Source organism: Nicotiana attenuata, unplaced genomic scaffold (assembly GCF_001879085.1).
Source record: "Nicotiana attenuata strain UT unplaced genomic scaffold, NIATTr2, whole genome shotgun sequence".
NCBI classification, from domain to species: Eukaryota; Viridiplantae; Streptophyta; class Magnoliopsida; order Solanales; family Solanaceae; genus Nicotiana; species Nicotiana attenuata.
In genome coordinates, this window is record NW_017671712.1 from 207,824 (window position 1) to 231,956 (window position 24,133).

Below are 24,133 nucleotides of genomic sequence, written 5' to 3' on the forward strand. Positions count from 1 at the left end.
TATAGCTTGATATTCCATATCATCCCTAAGATTGATTCGTATGTAAGCAGCTTTTAATAAAATTCTTGATAAGTATTGTAGGACTGGCAACTTCAGATGAAATTCTCATTTGTATTCATAACAAGCGCAAAGCCTAATAAAATGCCCACATTTTTATGTAAAAGTTTCTGATGTTCGAGACAATGAATATCATGAAGCACGTTTGCACCGTGGAAGCAATCCAGAAGGCCATTGCTCCCTGAGGCTTCTAAGTTACTGATCAGAATCTTAGAACGGTTTTAACGAAAGATAAAAATACCAATGACACTATATTTTTTGATTAGGAAAAGGTAAAATTTAAATATCAGTTACATTATATTCAACACAGTTGAAAGAAAATATTGTATCCAAGGGAATTATCATCAATCCTACACCCCAGTTTGGATCAATAAAAGCCATGCCTATGCGCAGCAGACAAATGAGAACAACTCTCTTTGCTTCTTTTTTTGCTCCATTCATGCGTGGTACTACTTCACTCGCTCAAGCAGAAGAAGATGTAGCCTTTCTACGGACTCAACTGAACTCATAACTTCTGACACAGTATAAATTTATATATAAAAATCTACTAAAATAGCAACATGTATTAGATTTGAACCTATAATTTTAATAGTACAATGAGTACAATGCTAAAAATCTCAATGAGTGCACTAAGCTCCCGCTATGCGCAGGGTCCGGGGAAGGGCCGGACCTCAAGTGTCTATTATACGCAGCCTTACCTTGCATTTGCAAGAAGTTGTTTCCACGGCTTGAACTCGTGATCTTCTGGTCACATGGCAGCAATTTAATCAGTTACGCCAAGACTCCCCTTCCTTAAAAGTTGAATCCACTAAATTTAAATCTTGCATCCGCGTCTGTGCTCAAGTTCAGGAATTAGCGGCAGAAATGTCCGGCTGCTGATTCCCCAGCTTCGTTGTATAGGCCGATGATGGCAAGGAAAAAAAAACTTTTTGTTAAAAGAATCCCACATGTTTAAAAGATAAAATTGCTTCTGCTTTTGGAAACAAATGTTGGCATGGTCTTTATATCGAACAGGTAGAGTGCATTTCAACGAACACCTTTTACTCTTAATTACACCACCCGTCCATCTCCCAAACAATTGAGACATCGTTGCACCCTACAAAATTTAACAAATTTTTTTAAAACTTTTGCAGTTCACATTCTCATTTGCGGATTTACTTGAATTAATTTATTTCTAACTATATGAAATTGAAATGGAAGCAACTCACTTGTGACCATCGCAAGTAGGGCAAACACATGGATTTATAAACACAGGATCATACAGCGGAGACCATCTTATTGTATCGTTTCCCTTGCACAGCTTACATATGTAAAATCCCTTTCCTCTACAACACCCACAAAACTTCCCGAACTTTTCCTGCATATATAATGCCACACAAAAATAATCAAAGAATGTGAAAATCATAGATTTTCTGAAAATGGGATTCTACAATACAGAAAATAAATTATCAAAAGAAAAAAAACCAATAATTTACCTTGTTAATTAAGGATTTACGGCGAAGGATTGAAGTGGTGAGTGCAGAGATAGATATGGATCCACCAATAAGGATAACGGAGCCTTTTGCTAACGTGCGCAGAAGTGGTGGAATCATTCGAATGCGCCCTTTGTTTCTCACTTCTTTGTAGGCTTTTAGTTTTGCTGTGCAGAACAAGGAGATAAGGCTATGAAGAAGAAAGTTCGTTTTCAATTATAGTAAAGTTGATCAATCTTTTTAATTTTACATAACTCACTTAGGTTAAGTGCATATTTATTGAGCTTGTTAATGAAATTTAAGAATTTAAAAACTGATAGAGTATTAGTTCTACTCCTCTTCCCATTTTATATGATATTTCACTTTTTAATCTGTCACAAAAAGAAGATAGTATTTTTTACTTAACATCTTCATTTTTCATGTAAAAATGATATAACTTGATGGAATCTAATTGATATAAAAGTTTCCCGCCGTTCCAATTGATGTGAACCTATTTGACGGGACATGAAATTTAAGAAAGATGTGAGCACTTTTAAAATTTATGGTCCAAAACAAATCATAAAATTTTTGTTGGTTATAATTTTTTTGAAACTTGTGGTATTAAATATGTCACGAGTATTTTTGTGGCTATAAAAGCTTCTCAGTGATGGTAAAATTGAAAGTTTAAGTTAAATTATTTTCTAATTTAAAAAGGGGCCATTCTTTTTTAAATGGACCGAAAATGAAAATAGATTCACATAAACTAGAACGAAGAGAGTAAATCTTTTATAAAAGAGAAAAAGGAAAAGACATATAGAAGTCTCACTGTCCCTTGTTTTAAAAATAATTTTGATATTTTATGTATGCTTAGCTTATATGTCAAAAATTTCTTTAATTTTTTAAATTTCATACTAAGTCAAACATTTCGTATACAATATAACTCAGACATACACATGCAGTTCCACAAACACATAGCTAGCAAGAAGGAACCATGTCTAAACTCCAAATTCAATAAAACATAGTCCCTCAGTTCCAGTTTATGTGAATTTATTTTATTTTTGGTCCATTCCAAAAAGAATGACCCCTTTCTAAATATGGAAACAATTTAGCTTAAACTTTCAATTCTACCCTTAATGAGAAGATTTTATAACCACACAAATACTCTGGACCCCATTCTGACACGTCTAGGACCACAAATTCCAAAAGTCTTCATTTTTTCTTAAACCTCGTGCCCAATCAAACAGGTTTACATAAATTGAAACTGAAGGAGTATATTACATGATTCGACATACACATGCATATAGCTAGCAAGAAGGAACCATGTCTAAAATCCAAATTTAATAAATCGTATACTATGTGACTCGAGATACACAAGTAGTACCACAAATACTAGCTAGCAAGAAGGAACCATGTCTAAACTCCAAATTCAATAAATCATATATTACATGACTCGACATACACGTACACGCTGTTACGCGGCGCCTTCCTGAGACGTAAGGCTAGGCAACTGATGTCAGTGCAGTTGCTGTCCGCCAACTGAGGTCCCCTCCGTACGCTAGACGAGATTGTCAGTGCCGTACGGGAAAACCAATGTCAAGAGCAATTGAGAGAACAGAAATGAGAATTCAGAATGAAAGAAAGCTTGATTGCATTAATGAAAGCTATTACAGAAAAGCAACGCGGTGTCGAGGGGGAGAGACACCAGTGCAGAGAATTGCTTGCTTGCTAGAAAGTTTTGATTGCTTGATCCCCCCTAATAGTACTTAAAAAAAAAAATCCAAAGTTACAAGACTAGACTTGACTAAGCTAGAGAAACATAATGGAAGTACATGAAATAAAACTACTCTATATTTACAATGAAAATGACTTAGTTTTCTATAAGGCAGCAGCAGGTCTGTTGTCAGCAGCAGTGTCTTTGGCATCACGGTCTGCGCGCGCGGCGCTGTTGGCTTCTGCCTGCGGCTTGGCGCTCGCGAGGGATATCGGTGGGGCGACAGAGGCACCTGCGCGCTTGTCACTTAGCGCGGCCAAGACCACGGGGCCGTCCGTGGCGCTAGGCATTGGGAGGTTTGCTAGGACGCCACGGGGCGCGCCCAAGGGGTCATGGGGCATGGCTGGAAAGCCGCCCATGGCATTCTCCCCCACCTGAGTTGGAGACTTGGGATTTTATTAATGATGATGAGCTGGACTAGTTATAAATAAGGGAAAAAGTCTTTTTTTTATAAACCTTTTCTTTTTATTTAATTACACGTGTCAAGTTTTTTTTTTAATACAAAATATTTGTGTCGTTCTGTAATTGGTTCATTTGACATGTCACCCGCAAGTGAGATTCACGCATATGATTTGCTGTATTCGGGTATTTACTTGATACACCTAAAAGCCACTTGAAGTGTTAAAATAATAAAGGGTTCAGTTGAGGTGTTTGCCTGACCGTTGAGGACAACTTAAAGGGGCTATTTATGTATTTCGCCATGAATAAATGAACATCCCCGCAACGTGCCCCCCTGCTATTTGAAAGATATTCTAGTTGCAGAATTCAAGGCCTTTCTAATAACGGAAAAGGGCTAAATATACCCCTTTACTTTCAAATATTGTTTATTTGTACCCTTCGTTATACTATTGAGCTATCCATACCCCCTACCGTCATACTTTGTAGCAATATTGCCCTTAATTTGGACGGAGTACCATGTGGCAGCTCCTGAATGAAACTTCGCATTTTATTTTATACCCGATCGCTACCCACTTAAACCCCTAATCCGACCCAATTAAAACCCAACCCACCTTAAAATCTATGAAGAAACACACGAAATACACCGCAAAACTTACCCTTCTCCCCTCGATAAAACAGATCCCCAAATCCAAAAACTAGGGGAATCAAATATGATATATTCATTTGAAATAACAGCTAGTTTATTGGTCGATTAGAACATGATCAGTTTCATTCTTGATCGGAAAGTTGAGCATTTTATAGATCTGGCCAAAAATACAAAAAAAATTCAAGAATCATTCAGCGAAACAACCAACTAATATTCAGAACTCAGAACTCTAGAGACCTCAAATCACAGCAACGGGTTCTCTGCCCCTGCGGCGATAGAGCAATAGAAGTTTTTCTGAGTACTCATGAGAACGTCAACTCTTTTTCCTTGGGGTAAATATCAAATGACTGCTCTGTTTCTGTGCTCACAAAAGCAAGGTAGTGCATCTTATTTAAGATTCAACATTTTAGCACCAGCCACTATGTTACGGTTGCTGAATTTCAGAGAAGAAGAAGCTAACTAGGGCTAAGCTAAAGCTAAGAATAAAAAAATTAAGACAAATAAAATAAAAGGGTTTTCATTCATAAGCCTCTGAAATGGGTAGAGCTCATACATATAGCTCAAAGACATGAGCAAGGGCCTAGGGACTAAAAAGAAATAAGGAAAACTTACAATGGGTCAATTAAATAATAAAGCAAACTAAGTGGATCAATTGCAAGAAGTAAACTTGTTAACTAATCAGCCTATCGCTAACTTTACGGTGCAACATTTCAAGCCTCTTGTACAAGTTCCACCTGTTGCTCCAAGCTCTTCTATTTTAATTCGTATCACACTAAAGCCTATATAACAATCAAATAAACATTTCACAACACCAAATTCGTAAAAATGGGTGGAATGTCATTATGGTTCTTAGTCAATGGCCATTAACGTCAAATCCATTTGAAAAAATAGACTACTCCTGCTATTATGATGTTTCTTCTGATTGTTGAAATGTTTCTTCTGATTGAAAGTTTCTTCTTGTTTCAATCGGCCTATTACGTTGAGATCTTAATAAAAAGTCAATATCAAATTCCAAACAATTTACAGATTTCTTTTTGGGAGCGGGGGTTGTCTAATTCCTGTTGGGTTTGAGTAACAACGCAGGAATAGGCACTAAAATCCTCATTATAAACATATTTTGACCTGCTTATGTTTTGATCGAAATCCAAAAACAGGGGAGAAGGGTAAGTTTTGAGGTGTATTTTGTGTGTTTCTTCGTAGATTTTAAGGTGGGTTGAGTTTTAATTGGGTCGGGTTAGGGTTTTAAGTGGGTAGCGGATCGGGTTTAAAATAAAATGGAAAGTTTTATTCAGGAGCTGCCACGTGGCACTCTGTCCAAATTAAGGGCAATATTGCTACAAAGTATGACGGTAGGGGTATGAATAACCCAATAGTATAACGAAGGGTACAAGTAAACGATATTTGAAAGTAGAGAGGTATATTTGGTCCTTTTCCGTTCTAATAAAAGTAACACATCCGGCGGAATACTAAATCAAAGTTGGAGTGGAAACCTAAATTGTTTAGAATTTTATATTTACTAGTTTATGTAATTCAGAAATGTGTGTGTATATATATATATATATATATATATATATATATATATATATATATTATTAATATTATTATATATTATATATCTATATTCATATTCTATATTCTATATTCTATATCTATATCTATATCTATATCTATATCTATATCTATATTTCTATTATATAGAAAAGGAAAAATGGTCGACCAAGGATATATATGTCATTTCAGAAAAACTCCTACATTATTTGTAATTGTTAAATGCAAAGTGTCATTGATACACGTGGACCCCACATTCCCTTAACCATAACACTCCTTTAAATTTTTCATGATTAGACTACTTTTGCAGGGAGTAGAGCATGCAAATACTCATTTGTAACGTTCCTTTTCCCATTTGGTAAAATTACTAATTTTGGTTTAGTCAATTAGAAGTTTACACAGAGAAAGTAAACTTAATTTTTAAATAATAGAGCAACAAAAAGAAATATCGGTAAATATTTACAAGATTTGGAGGAAACTCAGTACCAAATGCTTGGCAATCCTTGGTAGAGCTTATTTATGATTTCGTGCTGAACGATTTTCGTATTTAACCATACTGTTTAAAAGCAATTATAAATTAAAATTAAAAGGTTTTCATCTATCCACACTATTTGAAGGCGATTTCAATCTAGAAATTTCATATTCAAAAATAATTTTAAAAAGTATAGTTTATTAAATCTCAAAAGTTAATTTAAGTGATGAGATTTGTTCATACTTTATTAAGGGACTATCTCTTATATGCTTAATTTATGTGAAAATTTAATCTACATGATTTGAACTTATTCTTCCCTGCTAAGTTTTCAAGTATCAATGAGTTATACTAAACATTATTTGATATAATTTTTTTATAGTGTTTCGTTATGAAAATTAACAAATGATAAATCTATAAAAAAGATAAAAATATTTCTCTTATCTCCTTAATTAAGAAAAAATTAAAAACCCAACAATAATTTATATCGACTTCTATCGAATGTTTAATATCTTATCACCAATTAACATCATTTAAATGAGTTGTAATAAAATATAATTTGAACTACTATAATGAATAATTGAATCACTACCATTTATATCAGGTTAATATTTATTTAGTGCCTTTGGTTCTCTTTGTTTGAAGTAGTAAATTACGTCTTTAGGGATGCAAGTCCCCTTGGAAGTTCTCTTTATTTACAGTACTAAATATTTCTCTTGATTTTGTTATATACAAGACATGAAATAAAATCATGATAATTTTTTTTCATATTTTATCGCATTGTAAAGAATGATGTTGTTCATGTTAACTTTCATCAAGTAGCTGATTGTTTCCACTGTTAAAACTATTGCGGACTCAATTTAGATGTATTCAAGAATAGTTTACAGATATATTGGTTAAAAAAAAAAGCTTCTTATTCTAGAAATTTTGTTAATATAGATGACACTTGTAGGTTTAATATTTACTCTTGTAAAATATTCAAATACATCGGGAAAATAATACTATTGAAATTAAATTTTCAATTTGATTTTTTTATGTTTGATATGGATGTTAAAAATGAGTATTATAGCACGTAGTTATTTTATGTTAATTGGAGCAACTTAAACAGATTATAATTTATAGTTTAATTTTAAGTAAATTATTAAAATAAACAAATTATAAATTGTGATCACCAATATCATTATTGATCCGTGATTAAATGAATATAACAAGGATCGATTTATTTATCAAAAAATTAATTGACTAAGAGTACAATGTTGGGCCCGTATACGGGCCTTTCTTCATCTATATATATATATATATATATATATATATATATATATATATATATATATATATAAATATATATGAGAGAAGATGGTCGACAACTGCATAAGTGACATTTTGTTCTGCCATTTAATTTTTTATGTGTAAATCTGCGTGGCTTTATTTCCTTCACAAAATTCTGACACAAACTCTAGAATCTCAGTAGCTTTCCGGCTTGTGAAACATAGCGCACCTTTTCAAAATAGAAATCAGAGACAGAATAACCTCTATCCATCGTTGCCAACAACTTCAAATAGAACTCGAACCTGATCGCTAACATAGCACATCCTCTTCGATCATCAATGAACATAAAATGAATTACATAGTGATAATCTCACAACAAAAACCTCAGAACAGCCCAAACCTCAAAGCATGCTCTGAGTCAGGTTTTCAATTTCTCAATCAATGGACTGCAATTCAGAAACCCACATATACTGTTGTACATGGAGAAATTAGAAGCGCAATTGAAATCAAAACTCTCTTAATATATCCATTCATCTTCTCAGTAATTTCAGGTAAATTAACCTCCATTTTTTTATTTAATCTCCTTCTACTTCTTTCCAAAAAATTTGTTGATTTCATGCTGAAAATTATTGTTGCTGTTATTGTTCATTTTAACTTTTTCTTCTATGGAGAAGAGAATTAGTGAATGTATTATATCTTTGGGCAAAGTAGTTTCTAGGTCTTATGCAATTTATGGAATAGCAGACTGCTTTGCAAATTTCAGGTTACTATTAGGCAAGAGAATATCTGGTATTATGCAAGACTAAATTTTAGGAAAGCAAATGCTGCTATTGTTGGTATTAGACTAGCTTCTTTAGTTTCTTGGAGTTAGAACACTGATTTGAAATTGAAAAGAGATGGATGAAGTAGTTTGGATGGTGTTGGTTCCAGTTCTCTCCATCTTCGTAGTTGAGTGTTACAATTTCATATGTGATTTTTTTTCATTTTTGCGCATATTTCTTCCAAATCTCTCCACACTTCCAAATTTTGTGGCTAAAATTTAAATTGTCTTCAAAAGGGGTAGATAGAGAAGAAGAGAATCGGTTAAGTTCTTAGATCTTTTGGGCAAAAAACTAATTTCTAGATGACGCAAAACAAATCAAAATACTCTAAAAAATAAGTTAATTGGATATTAATGAACACCTCAATCACAATAAACAATTAAGAACTTTTGTTCTATCATGTTTTTTTGGTCTTTCTTTAGCTTAATTTCTTGATGTTCTTCAGTTATACAAGTGGAATAAAGGATGATTTTGGGGGGTTTCGATCTTTCAAATTGTACAGTAAAATCCATGCACATTTTTAATAGTGAGAATGTTAAAATGAACAATGCAATACATGTCACTTACTGGAGTAATTTTGGATATTTTCTAGCTTTTTCTGTAGTTGCCTATTATTGGTACTTTTCTATTTTTCTTTGTTTTATTTTGCTTATAGGTTTTGCTTCATTGTGGTAATTGTTTGTTCATGCGTTTTTGTAGCATTTCAGTGTGTGGTAAATATCGCTCTTCTACTGGCTTTCTTTTATTTTTTCCCTCTTGGCTTTTTTCATTCAACTAAAACATCTTCCAAAGAATTTTAAGGAAAATAGTGCAGGGGCATAGAATTTGGCAAAATGGACAGTTGACAGTTACAATGGTGACAATTATAAGGAATATATTTGTAAGTTCATGTGCAAAAGCATAGAGAAAGTCACAGTTATGGTGCTTTCCCTATGGATGAACATGATTCTCCCTTTGGGGTGAATTGCTGCAATTTACAGGAGAAGGTTAATACTTATTTATATGCAAGAACTATTTTTAGTAACTATTGTTATTTCACCTTCTCCAATAAAAGATCATTCAATTCTCTATTTGCTGACTTTTCTTTCTGACTCATTTTAAATTCTTAGGTGTGCAATGATGGAAACGTCTGCCTGGTCTATATGAACACAATCTCAGGTCGGTCAATGGAATTTCAAGATTTTTATTCTAAGATTAATATCAATACTTTTTGTATTTCAATTGATCATGCACATAGATGAAACAACTAACTTTTTGAGGTCAACTGATATATTGTGATCAATTGAAATACAAAAAGTAGAAGATAGAAGGAGACACCAAGGCCTGCGGAGTAAACACACAATTTTTCTATATGAGTAAACACATTGGTAGAGCTTTTTCTAAAATAGTAAATGTAAACTCTCCCCCTACAATAACAAGAACTTTTGGCTCACTTATCGTTTATTTTTTATATATATTATATTATCCTGTTGATAACTTTTGATTTAGGATGCAAGCTATAGTTTAATTGAGGAACTAAGCTCTTCCGCGAGAATTTAGAAGTTTTGGTTGTAAGGCTACGGGAATGAGAAACTTCAGATTTTAGATTTTCTTAAAGCATGAAATCTTCTGAGCGCTTGACTTTGTTTCTAAGTGGATTTTGGTAAATGAAATCTTCTGAGCGCTTGCTTAGTCCTAAATTGATTTACATCACATGTAATAAATAATTCAAAATTATGTAACGAACAAGCACGTGACATAAAAATAAAATTCAACATTCTTCTAACATGTTTAATCTATATATCACATGTATCACAAAAAAGTAATTCATGCCAGAATATCATTATTAATTAACATCTCATGAACTAACAACAATTAAAAATAACAATAGAATCATGTAACCTATTATAGATTCCCGTCGTATCTAATACAAAATTTTAAATTCAAGTTATGAACTATCTCAATAGTTATATGAATACATATTTTATCCACAATAAAATAATATCAGCATTCAAACGATTTGACTATTGCACAAGACACATGTATTATGGTTTGAACTCTTCAAATATAATATTAAAATATTTCGTAAAATAAATTTTAGATACAATAAACCATGGCTCTGATGCAACTGAAGGATTGCATATAGGTGTTCGTAACACAAAGCGGAAGACAATAACAATCCTATGCAGATCTTTTCATGTTTAAAATTTATTTACATGTCAAAGATCGGATCTAAGACGTACCTGGTGAAGAGAGTCTCGTTTCAAAATTTCTTCGATAGTGCAAAGACTCTATGCGTATTGTCACGACCCGGATTTTCCACCTTCGGGAGTCGTGATGGCGCCTACTAGTGAAAGCTAGGCAAGCCAACCATTTGTACTATTTACCTTTTTCCCATTTTAATCCTTTAACAATTAAGTACCAACATTAAATAGATAACAGAATTTAATAAGCGGAAGACTGAAATGCAATATTTTAATAATAATGCCAATACCAATCCATAGCAAAAACTACCCAGAACTGGTGTCACAATTTCACAGACTGTCTAGGAATACTACAAATAAGGGTCTGAAAGATTAATACAACACTATCTCTGGAATACATGAAAGAAACAGAATGAAAAGATAGAAGGAGACGCCAAGGCCTGCGGACGCTTGCAGGACTACCTCGGGTCGCCTCATGAACTAGAAGCAGCAACCTCACTTTGGTCCGAAAGCTACAGCACCGGGATCTGCACAAAAGAGTGCAGAGTGTAGTATCAGCACAACCGACCCCATGTGCTGGTAAGTGCCTAGCCTAACCTCGGCGAAGTAGTGACGAGGCTAGGACCAGACTACCAAATAAACCTGTACAGTTAAATCATATACAGCGGAAGAATAAAGGCAGAAATTTACAATTTAAAAGTAAGAAGGGGGGAGACATGCTGCAGGGAAATCAAGTAACAACAGAAACAAATAAATAACCGTAAAGAACACCATAACTCCAATATCAACAACAATTAGGAAATCAAGACAAGTGCACGGCATCACCCTTCGTGCTTTTACTCTCGTCCTCACCAAATATCAATGTAATCGGCACGGCATCACCCTTCGTGCTTTTACCTCACATAATCATGGCACGGAATAATCCTTCGTGCATTATCACTCATATAAAGGCACGGAATGGTACATCGTGCGCACGGCATCACCCTTCGTGCATTAACACTCTCTCACAAATATCATGCACGACATCAGCCTTCGTGCTTTAACACTCTCTCACCAATACAATGCACGGCATCACCCTTCGCGCTATAACACTCTTCCTCACCCAAACAACAATCACAAGCAATAAGGGCAAGGAAATAAATAAGATCACAATAAAATTCCGGCAAGGGAACAATAGTACAACAATCATATCCTGACAAGGGAAATAATATCAAAAGCAACAACATTCCAGCAAGGGATATAACATTAAAAGCAACAACATCCCGGCAAGGGAGACAATATCATAATCCTCTTCTCTTTTTCACATTTACTTCACAACTCAATTCACAACTTGAGCCAATGCTCTATAATGTTCAATTGCCAATAATAATTCCACAAATCATTTCACAACTTGAGCCAGCGCTCTTCAATGTTCAATTGCCAACAATAATTCCACAAATAATTTCACAACTTGAGCCAACGCTCTCCAATGTTTAATTACCAAAATTACTTCCGCAAGCCTTGTTCAACAATAGAAATACCACATAAGGCATGAACAATACAAAACGGAGTCATATTAATCATAGCATAAGACTCACGGGCATGCTTGACACCAACGTATAGATACTCGTCACCATGCCTATACGTCGTACTCAACAATTAACACGTAGCAAATAGGACACAACTCCTAATCCCTCAAGCTAAGGTTAGACCAAACATTTACCTCGACGCCACGAACACAATTCAAGCCTCAATTACCGCTTTACCTCTTGATTCCACCACCAATTCGCTTGTATCTAGCCACAAGTTACTTAACTATATCAATAAATGCTAAATGAATCAATTCTAATGCATGAAAATAGATTTTCTAAAGTTTTTCCAAAAAAGTCAAAAACCGACCCCGGGCCCGCTTGGTCCAAACCCGAAATTCGGATCAAAACCCGATTACCCATTTACCCCCGAGCCCGGATATATAATTGGTTTTGGAATCCGACCTCAATTTGAGGTCCAAATCCCCAAATTTCAATATTCTTAGGTTTTACCGAAAATTCCCAATTCCACCATGAAAACCCTAGATTCTAGGATGAAATCTTGTAAAAAGAAGTTAAGAAGTGAAAGAAATGAGTTTAAAATCACTTACTTGTGTTTTGGGGAAAGAAAGAGTGCTTGAAAAATCGCCCTTTATGTTTTAGGTTTCTGGAAATGGTAAAATAACTGAAAAGTCCCGTTTATATACCCCTCTCAGACCCTCACTGCGGACCACATAAAAGAGGATTGCGCCCGCGGAGCTCCACCTCGGTCCGCAAAATATCGAGCGCGGCCGCGGAGGCTTGGCCTTGCTCTTCCGCGGACCGCATAAATCCCACCGCGGTCGCGGAGGCCCCACCGCAATCGCGAGAAAGCACTGCGGACCGCAAAGCCAGGTTCAGAGACCTGCAACTTCTCTGAACCTGCAACAACTATTTTTCTAAGTCTAAATCCACTCCGTGGCCTATCCAAAACTCACTCGAACCCTCGGGGCTCCAAACCAAGCATGCACGCAAGTCCAAAAATATCATACGGACTTGCTCGTGCGATCAAATTATCAAAATAACATCAACCACTATGAATTAAGCCTCAAATTCATGAAATCACTTAAGAACATCAAAATTTCCAATTTTCTCAAATAAGGTCCGATTTATACTGTCACACCTCCTTTTTCAACTACACCCCGTAAAGGGTATAATAAAGGAGTTATTTCCAACTTGAAGTGACAATCGAAACGGGATTATTTTATCAAAAATTCAGAGTCGCCACTTGGGAGATTTATGGTGTCCTAAGTCACCCGTTTTAATCCCGAATCGAGGAAAAGAATGACTCTGTTATTCTAGTCTGCGAACCAGAAATCCGGGTAAGGAATTCTGTTAATCCGGGAGAAGGTGTTAGGCACTCCCGAGTTCCGTGGTTCTAGCACGGTAGCTTTGATAATACTTGGCTTACGAAAATTATTTAATTACTGATTTTAAACCTATGTGCCTTTGTTTCTTTCACCGCTTTTAATTAGAAAATTATCTTGAGACGGGTTACGCGTACGTATACCCGCCCGTTTAATGCGTCAAACATCATGTCGCGCGAACGTGTCACAATCAATGACGCTTAATTATTATTAAGAAAAGTTTGGGCCGAAGTTGCGCGAACGCATACTCCGGTTTTATTTTTAGAAATGTAGTTGTGTTACGCGGACGTATACGCAACCACACTTGGTATTTTCAAACGGCCTTAAAGAATATTCTACGAAATATTATTTTTATCTAGCCTACAAAATTACTAAAAGCCATATGTGATTTTGATGAACTTACATGAACTAAAAACCATATGTGATTTGATGAACTTGCATGAAGTTGCGCGAACACATACTCCGAATTAATTTAGGATCATGGTCATGTTACGCGAACGTATACGCAACCACAATCATGTTTTAAACGGCCCTAAAAGCTTTTCCATGAATATTAATCATTTTTATATCTTAGGTTATGAAATTAATACAAGGGCCATACATGAGAAGCTCGAGGGAAGCCTAACAACGACTAAAAGAGGGCCAATTTCGATTCTAACTAACTTCCCAAGGCAACACAGTAGAGAACATTCAGGCCCGGGCTTGAATGAGCCCAAGTCTAGTGAAGAAAGCAAGTCCGAAGACTCAGATTCACAAACGATTAATGAGCAGTAAGATTCTTCATATGGGCCGACCTGCCACCTAAATTTTCAGACCCAATTGGAAAACCCCCTAACCAATACAAATTCAAATCCCCATCAGACATTACATTACTAAACAAAAACCTTTATCCTTTTTAATTAAACCCCAAATCAGTTGCTGGGTGTCCGTAGAATTGGATACTATTTCTACATTGAAACGGCTTCATACACTTCCCAAGGAAAATTAACACCTGTATTTATCCTTCTAACGTGATTTACACAATCCAAATTCAGGAATGATTCAACTATTTAAATATTCTATAATAACACAAGAAACAAGATATACAACCCATTACTGAGCCAATCCCAAACCTTATCTTTCAAATTCCCTTAATCATTTAAGACCAAATAAAACAAAACTTAAAAAGCGATAAGTTACTCAAATACAGCAGTTAACAGAACACTACAGTCTCTATTAAACATGAGCCTACCATATTTAAACTAAACTATGAGCACAGCTACTAATCAAATAGAACGTGTCCACCAAAAATAGTTGATAACCAATTTAATTCTGTCCTGTTCAGCAGTAAATATATTTAATCACGATCCTTCTAGGCCCAGTAACACAGATTGAGCATGAAAATAAAAACGAAGGAAAGCAAAACTTCAGTAACGACAGTCATTGACTTGATCACATTTCATATTCAAACTCCAAAGTACATTTGGGTGATATCCATGGTGTTAAAAGATACCTGGAAGCAAAATAGGAATAATGAAAGGTCAGCAACCGCAAAACAATAAACAGCAGCAATGCAACAGTGTTAGCAAGCTGAACCCAGTCCAAGCTTCAAACCAATTTAAAACAAATTCGAGTCCAATTTATACACTCCAAAATCAAATTGAAACAGGACTCCGAACCCCAAATTCAACTCCAAATCAGTCTTTGAAAAACCAAATCAAACCATCTTTAACCCCATCTGAGTCAAGGATAACTTCAAGGAAAGAAAAACCTCAGAAATCAAATCAGAACCTAATGGAACAGTAAAAGTCTATGAAATTCTTAGCCGTATTAATTTTCTGTATTTTCCACTCTCCAGTCTCTCCCTTCTAAGGCAAGAAAGAGTGCCTTTATAGGCAAGCTAATAGGGCAACCTTTCAGATTTTAATTTACCCCTTAGGTCCCTGATTTTATGACTTTTTCCTCTTATTTTCTGACTTGTGTCACAAGTAACTACCCTAAGTTTACTAAAGTCTACACTATAGCCCATCCTAGAAGGTTCTATACTTATCACAATCCCTATCCTATCCTTACCCCTCTTCAAAATTACCAAATCTAATAAAACTACCCTTTTTCCATGCCCAAACTACCCTTAAAACCTCCTGAAATCACTGGCCATTGCTAAACCCGCCAGCTATAACCAAACCACTAATCTAGCCTAAACTAATTAAGATTAATTAATAAAACTTGAAGCTCAAACTGAAATTAAACCAATTAGACTAACAACCAGGTTCATTTAGTCAGACCAAAACTCCAATTTAGGCATGCATCAACAACTATTGAACAAATACGGATCCAAAACAGCAAATCAACCTATTAACCTACTGAGTCAGAATCAATTTTATTATCAGAAAAGCAAGCCTATCAACTTGAATCAACACTAATAAGAAGATCAACACTATCAATTGGTTGGCCTAAACGAACATTTGGATATATAAACTGGCAAAGGCAAGATGAAGTACAAACTAAGAATTAACCAAACTAACACTCAAACTAATCACAGAAAACAAATAAAAATTGACTAACAATTAACAGGAACCAAAAAACTCAGAGAAGAGAAACTTACTGGCTTTAGGAATTCTGGCCAACCAACGACGTTCGAATCTTTCAAGATTTTTGACACGCAACATCCCTAATCGTGTGTTTTCGCAAGAATACACCTGATTAAGGATGGTGCGGTCCAAAATCACGAAGATTTTGAATTAGGGTTCTGCCGGGATCGAAATTTTAGATTCGTGACATTCCGGACAGATTCGAGGGACGGGGCTTGGGGGGTTTGAAAGAGGAGGTGAAGGCGGTTAGGTGGTGTAATTTGGGGGTGGTTTGGGTGGGGTTTCGTCGTGGCCAGAAAACTTAGATTCAATATTTGAGACGTTTGGCCGGGATTCGAGACAAGTGGCTATGGGGGTTGGGTAGAGGAGGTCAAGGCGGTCCCATGGTGTTAATTTGCGGTTATTTGGAGCTTCGCCGCCGCCGGCGGCGAGCGGCGGGGATGTGGTGGAACAGTGGTGGGGACGCAGCGGCCGGTAGTTTCGGCGGGGTCACAGAGATGGTACGAGGAGGGAGAAGATGTTTTTTAGGGTTGAAGCTGTTTTTCAGACAGTTATATCTAAATTTCCATCTCAAACGATGGCCGTTGGATCACAAGAATTTGACGGCCATGATTAAAAGTCGCCTAAACGGCGTCGTTTCAAGAAGGGGATGGACCGGGTAATGGGGATGGGTATGGGATGGGCCGGCTTGGTTGGTTTTAATTTGTTCTGGACTAAGGTTTTAATTGAAGATTGGCCCAAATTCCCTTAATGGCCTTTCTTTCATTTATTCCTTTATTTTTTTTTTTTTTTGTTCTCTTTATTTTTGCTTTTGTATTTTTCTAATTTTTCAAAGATGCAAAATTAAACTAACAATTAAGCTAAAACTAATTAATGCCTAAAATTTATTTAATAAATATTTTGTGACAATTTCACGGTTAAAACAAATAAAAAAAAAGCATAAAGTGGACCATTTTTGTCATTTTCTTCATATCTTATTCTAAAACAAATTAATCCCTAATTAACACTAACCATGAAATTAAATCTAAATGCAAATGCGTATTTTTTGTATTTTATATGAATAAAAATGCACAACAAAATGCAGACAATTAGCACAAAATGACACCAAGATTCACCAAAATTGTAAAATAGTAATAATAAGCAAACAAAAAATCATTTGGTTTGAATTTTGGGAATAATTTGCTTAGGGCAAAAATCACGTGCTCACAGCTGCCCCTCTTTGCCCGGAAACACAAAGAATTTTCGTGCAAAGACAAGTGAGCGGAAATGAGCGATTTTTGCCCGTTCGCGTATTCCGTGTGAAGCATTTTTGAAACCGTCTGACCGCACCCTGCTTCAAAGGTTGCCTACATATCCTGGGCTAAACAGGAATCAGGTCAGTGTAGTTCGGGAAGGTTTGGTAGCTGGGACTACCAGGAGCTGTGATTTCACTGCTGTTGTTGCTGCTACTGCTCGCTGACCTCCTTATTATACCCTGTCAAGATAAAAAGAAGCTAGCCTAAGCTATGAGTTACAAAAAGGTCCTATTTATGTCTTCTAACTTGCTCTTTGTGTTGCCTTGAACTTGTATCCTTCCACTGGAATTCTTGCGTTGTTGCCTTGCATTGTGATTGTAGATGTTTCACCATTCCTCCGAGTGACGTTTGACTGCTGCAATTTGCAATACGTGCCTCTATTTTCCAGGCGGGCTCCTGATTGCTAAAACTTGAAAAGTATTCCCTTGTTCTCCAGGTGGGCGCCTGATTGCTAAAACTTGAAAAGTATTCCCTTGTTCTCCAGGTGGGCGCCTGATTGCTAAAACTTGAAAAGTATTCCCTTGTTCTCCAGGTGGGCGCCTGATTGCTGAAATTTGAAATGTATTCCCTTGTTCTCCAGGTGGGCGCCTGATTGCTGAAATTTGAGATGTATTCCCTTGTTCTCCAGGTGGGCGCCTGATTGCAACAAAATAAACAACAAAGAAAATTTCTGCCCCTGTTTCAATCAAAGAAAAATTTGTTAATGTAAAATGGTGATTAGCTGCCGGCATTCTTGTTGGCCATGCTCCCGCTTCCGACTTCACCCTGACTTGCTTCCTGGATTTGCTTCGACTTGCCATGATTCCCCAATTGACTTTCAACCTTCAATCTCGATGACCCACATGTTTTACTTCATATTACTGTTTGATGTTCCTGTTCCTTTCCTGTGAACCTTGCCTTGCGAGCATCTGATTATTCCACTGACTTTATTGATCCTTCATGTTTTAATCTCTTTTGACATGTCCCCAACTTGTTGTGCCACCCAGCTAGGAAGCTGGTAGTTAGCTTTGACATCCTTCTTTTGTTTTGAATAGAACTGACACTAAAATGTCTTATAGACAGATTTCAAGAAGATGAAATGCGATGACCTCGAAGGTTTTGAGGATAGAAAAACTCTGAAAATGAATGAGTGGAGATGAAGAAAAGAACAAGACTTATCTGAGCGGAAAGGCTGATTCCATTGATCGTGCCATGCATTTTGGATCCCAACCTAGTCTGTCCAACCAATCAATTGTTAATTACCACCTTTGTTGTCTCATACTTCCATGCCCGACTTTCACCAAAACCCAAGCTTTGCTTCTTTTGTCATGTTTCCAAACATCTTTCAACCACCGACTTCCTTCATTCGCACCTCTGAAGACTCACTTTCGCCTTATGGTGCCCGTGAGGGTTTTCACCCATAAGACTCTCTCATTTTTAATATCTCTCAAACTCACTTCGCCTTACGGTGCCCGTGAGGGTTTTCACCAATAAGACTCTCTCATTTCATTATTTTTCTTCTGGCACCAGAGTGTTGTTCCCAACAAGAATAACTCTACCTGCTTGTATTGACATTATTAAGATTGATCAGAAGGTCTTTCTTTGGACTGTAATGTGGCTTTTGGATGGGTTTTAGAAAGAAAGGTATAAAAGCTCAAAATAAATCAGACGTGGGTTCAATATTACAACTTTCGGAATCATATCTCTTGCAACAACCACGACTTCTGCCCCAGTTTCCTTCCCGGGGATTATTTGGATTTTTCTTTTGTTATGGCTGAACCTCAGTGAGGCTGCCTACGTACCCTTTCGGGATCAAGTCAAACGTAGTTCAGACTGAGAAATTACTTTGTTGTTGCAATCTTTCCTTTTCTTTCACTTTCTTTTCTTTCTTTTCATTTCTTTTTCTTTTCCTTTCTTTTCTTTTCTTTTCTTTTCTTTTGCTTTTCTCTCCTTTTTTGCTGTTTTTATTCTCTATTCTTTTCTTTGTTTTTTTTCTTTTTCCTTTTCTTTTCCTTTCTCTTCTTTCTTTTCTTTTCTTTTCTTTTCTTTTCTTTTTCCTTTTTCACTGTTTCTCTCTTGTTTCTCCATTTTCTTTCCCCGCTCGGGCTTACGAGTTTTATTATTGATTCCGAAAGAGGGGTATGCAAGAAAGTAAGTAAGGCTCAAAGGGGTAACAAAGGATAAAGTGTTTAGATAGCAGAACAAAATGCCTTCGTCATTTCAATCTCAAAACATGCCAAATACAATCAGGTACACAAAGATAAAGAAATCATACATAATATCTCTTGACTGCATCAGAATTGATAGCCATTTCTACACATTTTCCTTCTATGTCCGTTAGATATAAAGCGCGATTGGACAACACTCTGGTTACAACAAATGGCCCTTGCCAGTTTGGGGCGAATTTTCCTTTTTCCTCAGCCCAATGAGGTAGGATACGTCTCAGCACCAACTGCCCTACTTCGAACCTCCGCGGACGCACCTTCTTGTTATATGCTCTTGCCATTCTCTGTTGGTATAACTGACCGTGACACACTGCTGCCAATCTCTTCTCATCGATCAAACTTAATTGTTCCAAGCGGGCTTTAACCCATTCATCATCATCAATTTCCGCCTCAGCAATGATTCGGAGGGACGGGATCTCCACCTCTGCGGGTATTACGGCTTCAATTCCATATACCAATGAGTAAGGGGTCGCTCCTATTGAGGTGCGGACAGTAGTGCGATAACCTAACAAAGCAAAAGGTAGCCTTTCATGCCATTGCCCGGATCCCTCCACCATCTTCCGAAGTATTTTCTTGATGTTCTTGTTAGCTGCTTCGACTGCTCCATTTGCCTTAGGACGATATGGAGTGGAGTTGCGGTGCATGATCTTAAACCGCTGACATGTCTCGGCCATCAGATGACTATTGAGATTGGCACCATTATCTGTGATGATTACCTTCGGGATCCCAAACCGGCATATGACATTTGAATGCACGAAATCGACAACCGCCTTCTTAGTCACAGATTTGAAGGTTTTTGCCTCCACCCATTTAGTGAAATAATCAATAGCTACCAAGATGAATCTATGTCCATTTGATGCTGCTGGCTCAATCGGTCCAATAACGTCCATTCCCCAGGCAACGAAGGGCCATGGTGTCGACATTGTATGCAATTCAGAGGGCAGAGAATGAATCAAATCTCCATGTATCTGACATTGATGACATTTGCGCACGAAACTGATGCAATCCCGTTCCATAGTAAGCCAATAATACCCTGCTCGGAGGATCTTCTTTGCCAATATATATCCACTCATATGAGGCCCACAAACTCCCGCATGTACCTCAGCCATNATACTCAAAACTAGTAGAAATCACTTACCTCATGCTTGGTGATGAAAATGGCACTCCAAAGTTGCTCCAAAATCGGCTCCCATGGAAGAAATGAAGTGAAAATGAGCCAAACTTTGATTTTTAAAGAAATCTCTCTGCCTCCAGCAGTTTCCGCATCTGCGGAAAATTTCCGCATCTGCGATTATGACAGCAACCAGCACTTTTCTCGACACGGAAATGAGCATAACTCCCTCATACGACGTCCAAATTTGACGATTCTTTTTGTTGTGGATCCGTAATTTCGATACGGATCTAATGGTATAATAAAAACTTAATTTGGAGCTCATTTGCTTAATATGGTACCCTTTTATGTCCAAAGAAACGATGTTGAAACATCAAATAAGAGCGCGATACAACCCGAAACACAACCGAGGCCCCCGGGACCCCGACCAATCACACCAACCAGTCCCAAAACACATTACGGACTTGCTCGAGGCCTCAAATCACATCAAATAACGCTAAAATCATGAATCAACCCCCAATCCAAGCTTTATGAACTTTAGAACTTCCAACTTCTACTTTCGATGCTTAAACCTATCAAATCACGTCTGATTGACCTCAAATTTTGCACACAATTCATATTCGACATTACGGACCTAGTCCAACTTTCGGAATCGGATTCCGACCCCGATATCAAAAAGTCCACTTCCGATCAAACTTCTCAAAAACCTTCAAATTTCTATCTTTAGCCAAATGGCTCCAAGATGACCTACGGACCTCCGAATTCACTTCCGATCGCGCTCCCAACTCCAGAATCACCATACGGATTTATTCACAGTCTCGGAATCCCAAACGGACATTGATAACACTGAAATGCACTTCAAGCCAAACTTATGAAATTCCTTCTAAAATGCTAACTTCCACAATAGGCGCCAAAACGCTCCCGGGTTATCCAAAACCCATACGCCCAAGTCCGAAATCATCATACGAACCTGCTGGAACCTTCGGATCCCGATTCCGAGGTCGTTTGCTCAAAATTCTCATCCTAGTTCATTCTTTCAACTTTAGGCTCCTGAAATAGGAATTCTCTTCCCAAATCAACTCAACTCTGGATTTCCCGAAACTCAATTCCGACCGCGCGTGCAAGTCATAATGCCTGAAATGAAGCTGCTCATGGCCTCAAACCGCTGAACGATGCGCTAGGACTCAAAACGACCGATCGGGTCGTTACAAAAACAATAGAAAAGTAATTTAAAAAAAAACAGAATAAAGCATTTTCCAAAAGCATGTTTGTTCAGTAAACATCAAATTGAAAAACTAAGTTTATTAATGGTAAGAGGGACAAGGAAGAAGAGAGACATGAGCATAAAACATAAGCCATTTGACTATGACAGTATCCATGTTACACTAAGATGGGTAAGATATGGTTAACTCAATCGAGAATCAAATCATGTGGGGGTTCTTGTCCCTTTTTTTTGTTCCATGCCGTTGGTCAAAAAATCACTGCTCCTCGCAAATGGCCGTGCATGTCTTGTAATTGCCATGTGATATTGCCGGTGTTCCGCGCACGCTGGACGGCTGTTGACATACTATGCCACAATGCATTGGGACACATGCCGTCATGTGTTTGTTTTTTGCCTATTCCTCCTTCCCTCCCTCCATAGTGCGTGGCCTTCTATACATAGATTGCATACATTTATACACACATTACACATAAATTATGCATATATAATATATCCGTCGTTTATTTTTAGTTTAAGAGATTAGGTTGGCGCTATTTGAGTTAATTCTTTAGTATTATTTTTTTGCATATCTGAAACGATCGAATCCAAAACCTCTAGTTAAAAGTGAAGAAATCTTATTCATCCCACCACAACCCTTGAGGGTGTGACCTTATCTATCATTTATCATGTCAAAAGGAAATGTCGTTTTGCTTTCTGATTGTTCGAACAAAATCAATCATACTTAAAACTTAAAACATAGCCACAAAATTAAGCAGGATTTTGTGCATCTTTTCTGGAAAACCTTAAATAGACTATCTCTAAGAAATTGTTGCAACTTGCCTATATACTCTGTTTCTTTGATTTTTCTTCCACAAAATAAATATTTGTAAGGAAGTTTGTACTTTTCTTCCCTTAAGTATTAGCAAATTTTACTTTTGATCATTATGATATTTGGTTTATTAGCATAACATTCAATTAATTGACATATAAACTTTTGATCCCTCAACTCATGAATCTTCACAAATTGTATTAATTCATTTTTAATGCATCAAAGTAGGGATGATGATTCATAGAAGGAGACGACTTAGCTGTGTTTCTAAGATTATGGGCGACTAATACTATATTTGCAGCGAAAAGGACAACCTTGGAGTTTTTCAAAAGAAAATTTGTCTGTTGTGAGTGTTTGAATAAACAGTTGTTAATTAGCACTTTCATTTCACACTTGGCATTTAGGGTACGTCGATCTGTGCTGCAACGTGTTTGATTCATGAAAGTGCGAGTTTCTACTCAAAATGAAAAGCCTAAGTTTGCTCGTTAACTTCTTTAGTGTAAAAATAATTTAATTTTATATATTGATTATATATAAAGAATTGTAAACTATCTGATTTTAAAAGATAGTTACATATAATGGCAACCCCTCTCGAAATTTTGTACTTGGTGAATGTTTAACCAAAAATTAGATTTTAAGTCAAAGCTTGAATTTAGAAGAACTCGGGTTACTGATAATCGGAAAAGTATATAAGAAAGAGATTTTGAATAATATAATCAGAAAGCAAATAGAACAAAGTATATTCCAGTAATGTTTTTCGTCCCCCCACAGTTGTTTGTGACTTTCCCTTTTATAGCTGTTTTGGGAAAACAGATTTTTCTTGTCATAATAAGACAATTATGGGTAATTAATGACCTTAAATGTTACGTTACGCAATCATATACATTTAATACATATTCTCTAACGTTTCTAATTTTTAATACTCATTAAATGTTGTATTAAATTCTTACGTGCAAAATTCCATTTCTCAGGGAAGGGAACATTTTGTTCACCCACTAAACCAACTGTGGGAGCAGCAACAAATCGGGCATACCAGCCACGATCCTTATCATCTTATGGGCTTACCAAAACTCTCTTACTCCTAGCCACTAAGGTAAAGACGCCATTACGAAAAAGTCTAAGGGAGTGTAGATGAATTAGGTGGGAGAAGGTGAAATCAACGTTTGCTAAATTGGCCAAATGCCTTAAACAAGCAACAGCCCTCCATACAAGCGGGCCAACCTGTGCTAAACAAACTTTGAAGAAACGACAGAAATCGAGAATTACTGGGTCGATAGCTGGTTTAAACCCAAGAGTAAAAGGGTATGTGTAAACGAAAGAGAATCCAGTCATATATGATGTAATCCTCTGATTTGGATTGGGGATTACAATGGAAAAATCATTACTCCAGTGACA

General features: G+C 36.6%; 1 protein-coding gene and 1 long non-coding RNA gene across 2 annotated transcripts; one reads left to right on the plus strand and one right to left on the minus strand.

Moving 5' to 3' along the window:
* Nucleotides 1-605: 605 nt before the first annotated feature.
* On the minus strand, nucleotides 606-1,779 carry LOC109209808. The gene is made up of 3 exons (XM_019373145.1): nucleotides 1,533-1,779; nucleotides 1,266-1,414; nucleotides 606-1,153 (listed from the first exon to the last, which is right to left on the minus strand). The coding sequence occupies exons 1-3, from the start codon at nucleotides 1,647-1,649 to the stop codon at nucleotides 1,108-1,110; spliced, it is 312 nt and encodes a 103-aa protein (XP_019228690.1). The 5' UTR covers nucleotides 1,650-1,779; the 3' UTR covers nucleotides 606-1,107.
* A 5,943-nt stretch (nucleotides 1,780-7,722) lies between these two features.
* On the plus strand, nucleotides 7,723-10,015 carry LOC109209804. The gene is made up of 2 exons (XR_002065433.1): nucleotides 7,723-9,417; nucleotides 9,541-10,015. It is a non-coding gene; the product is annotated as an uncharacterized LOC109209804 (long non-coding RNA).
* Nucleotides 10,016-24,133: the final 14,118 nt, after the last annotated feature.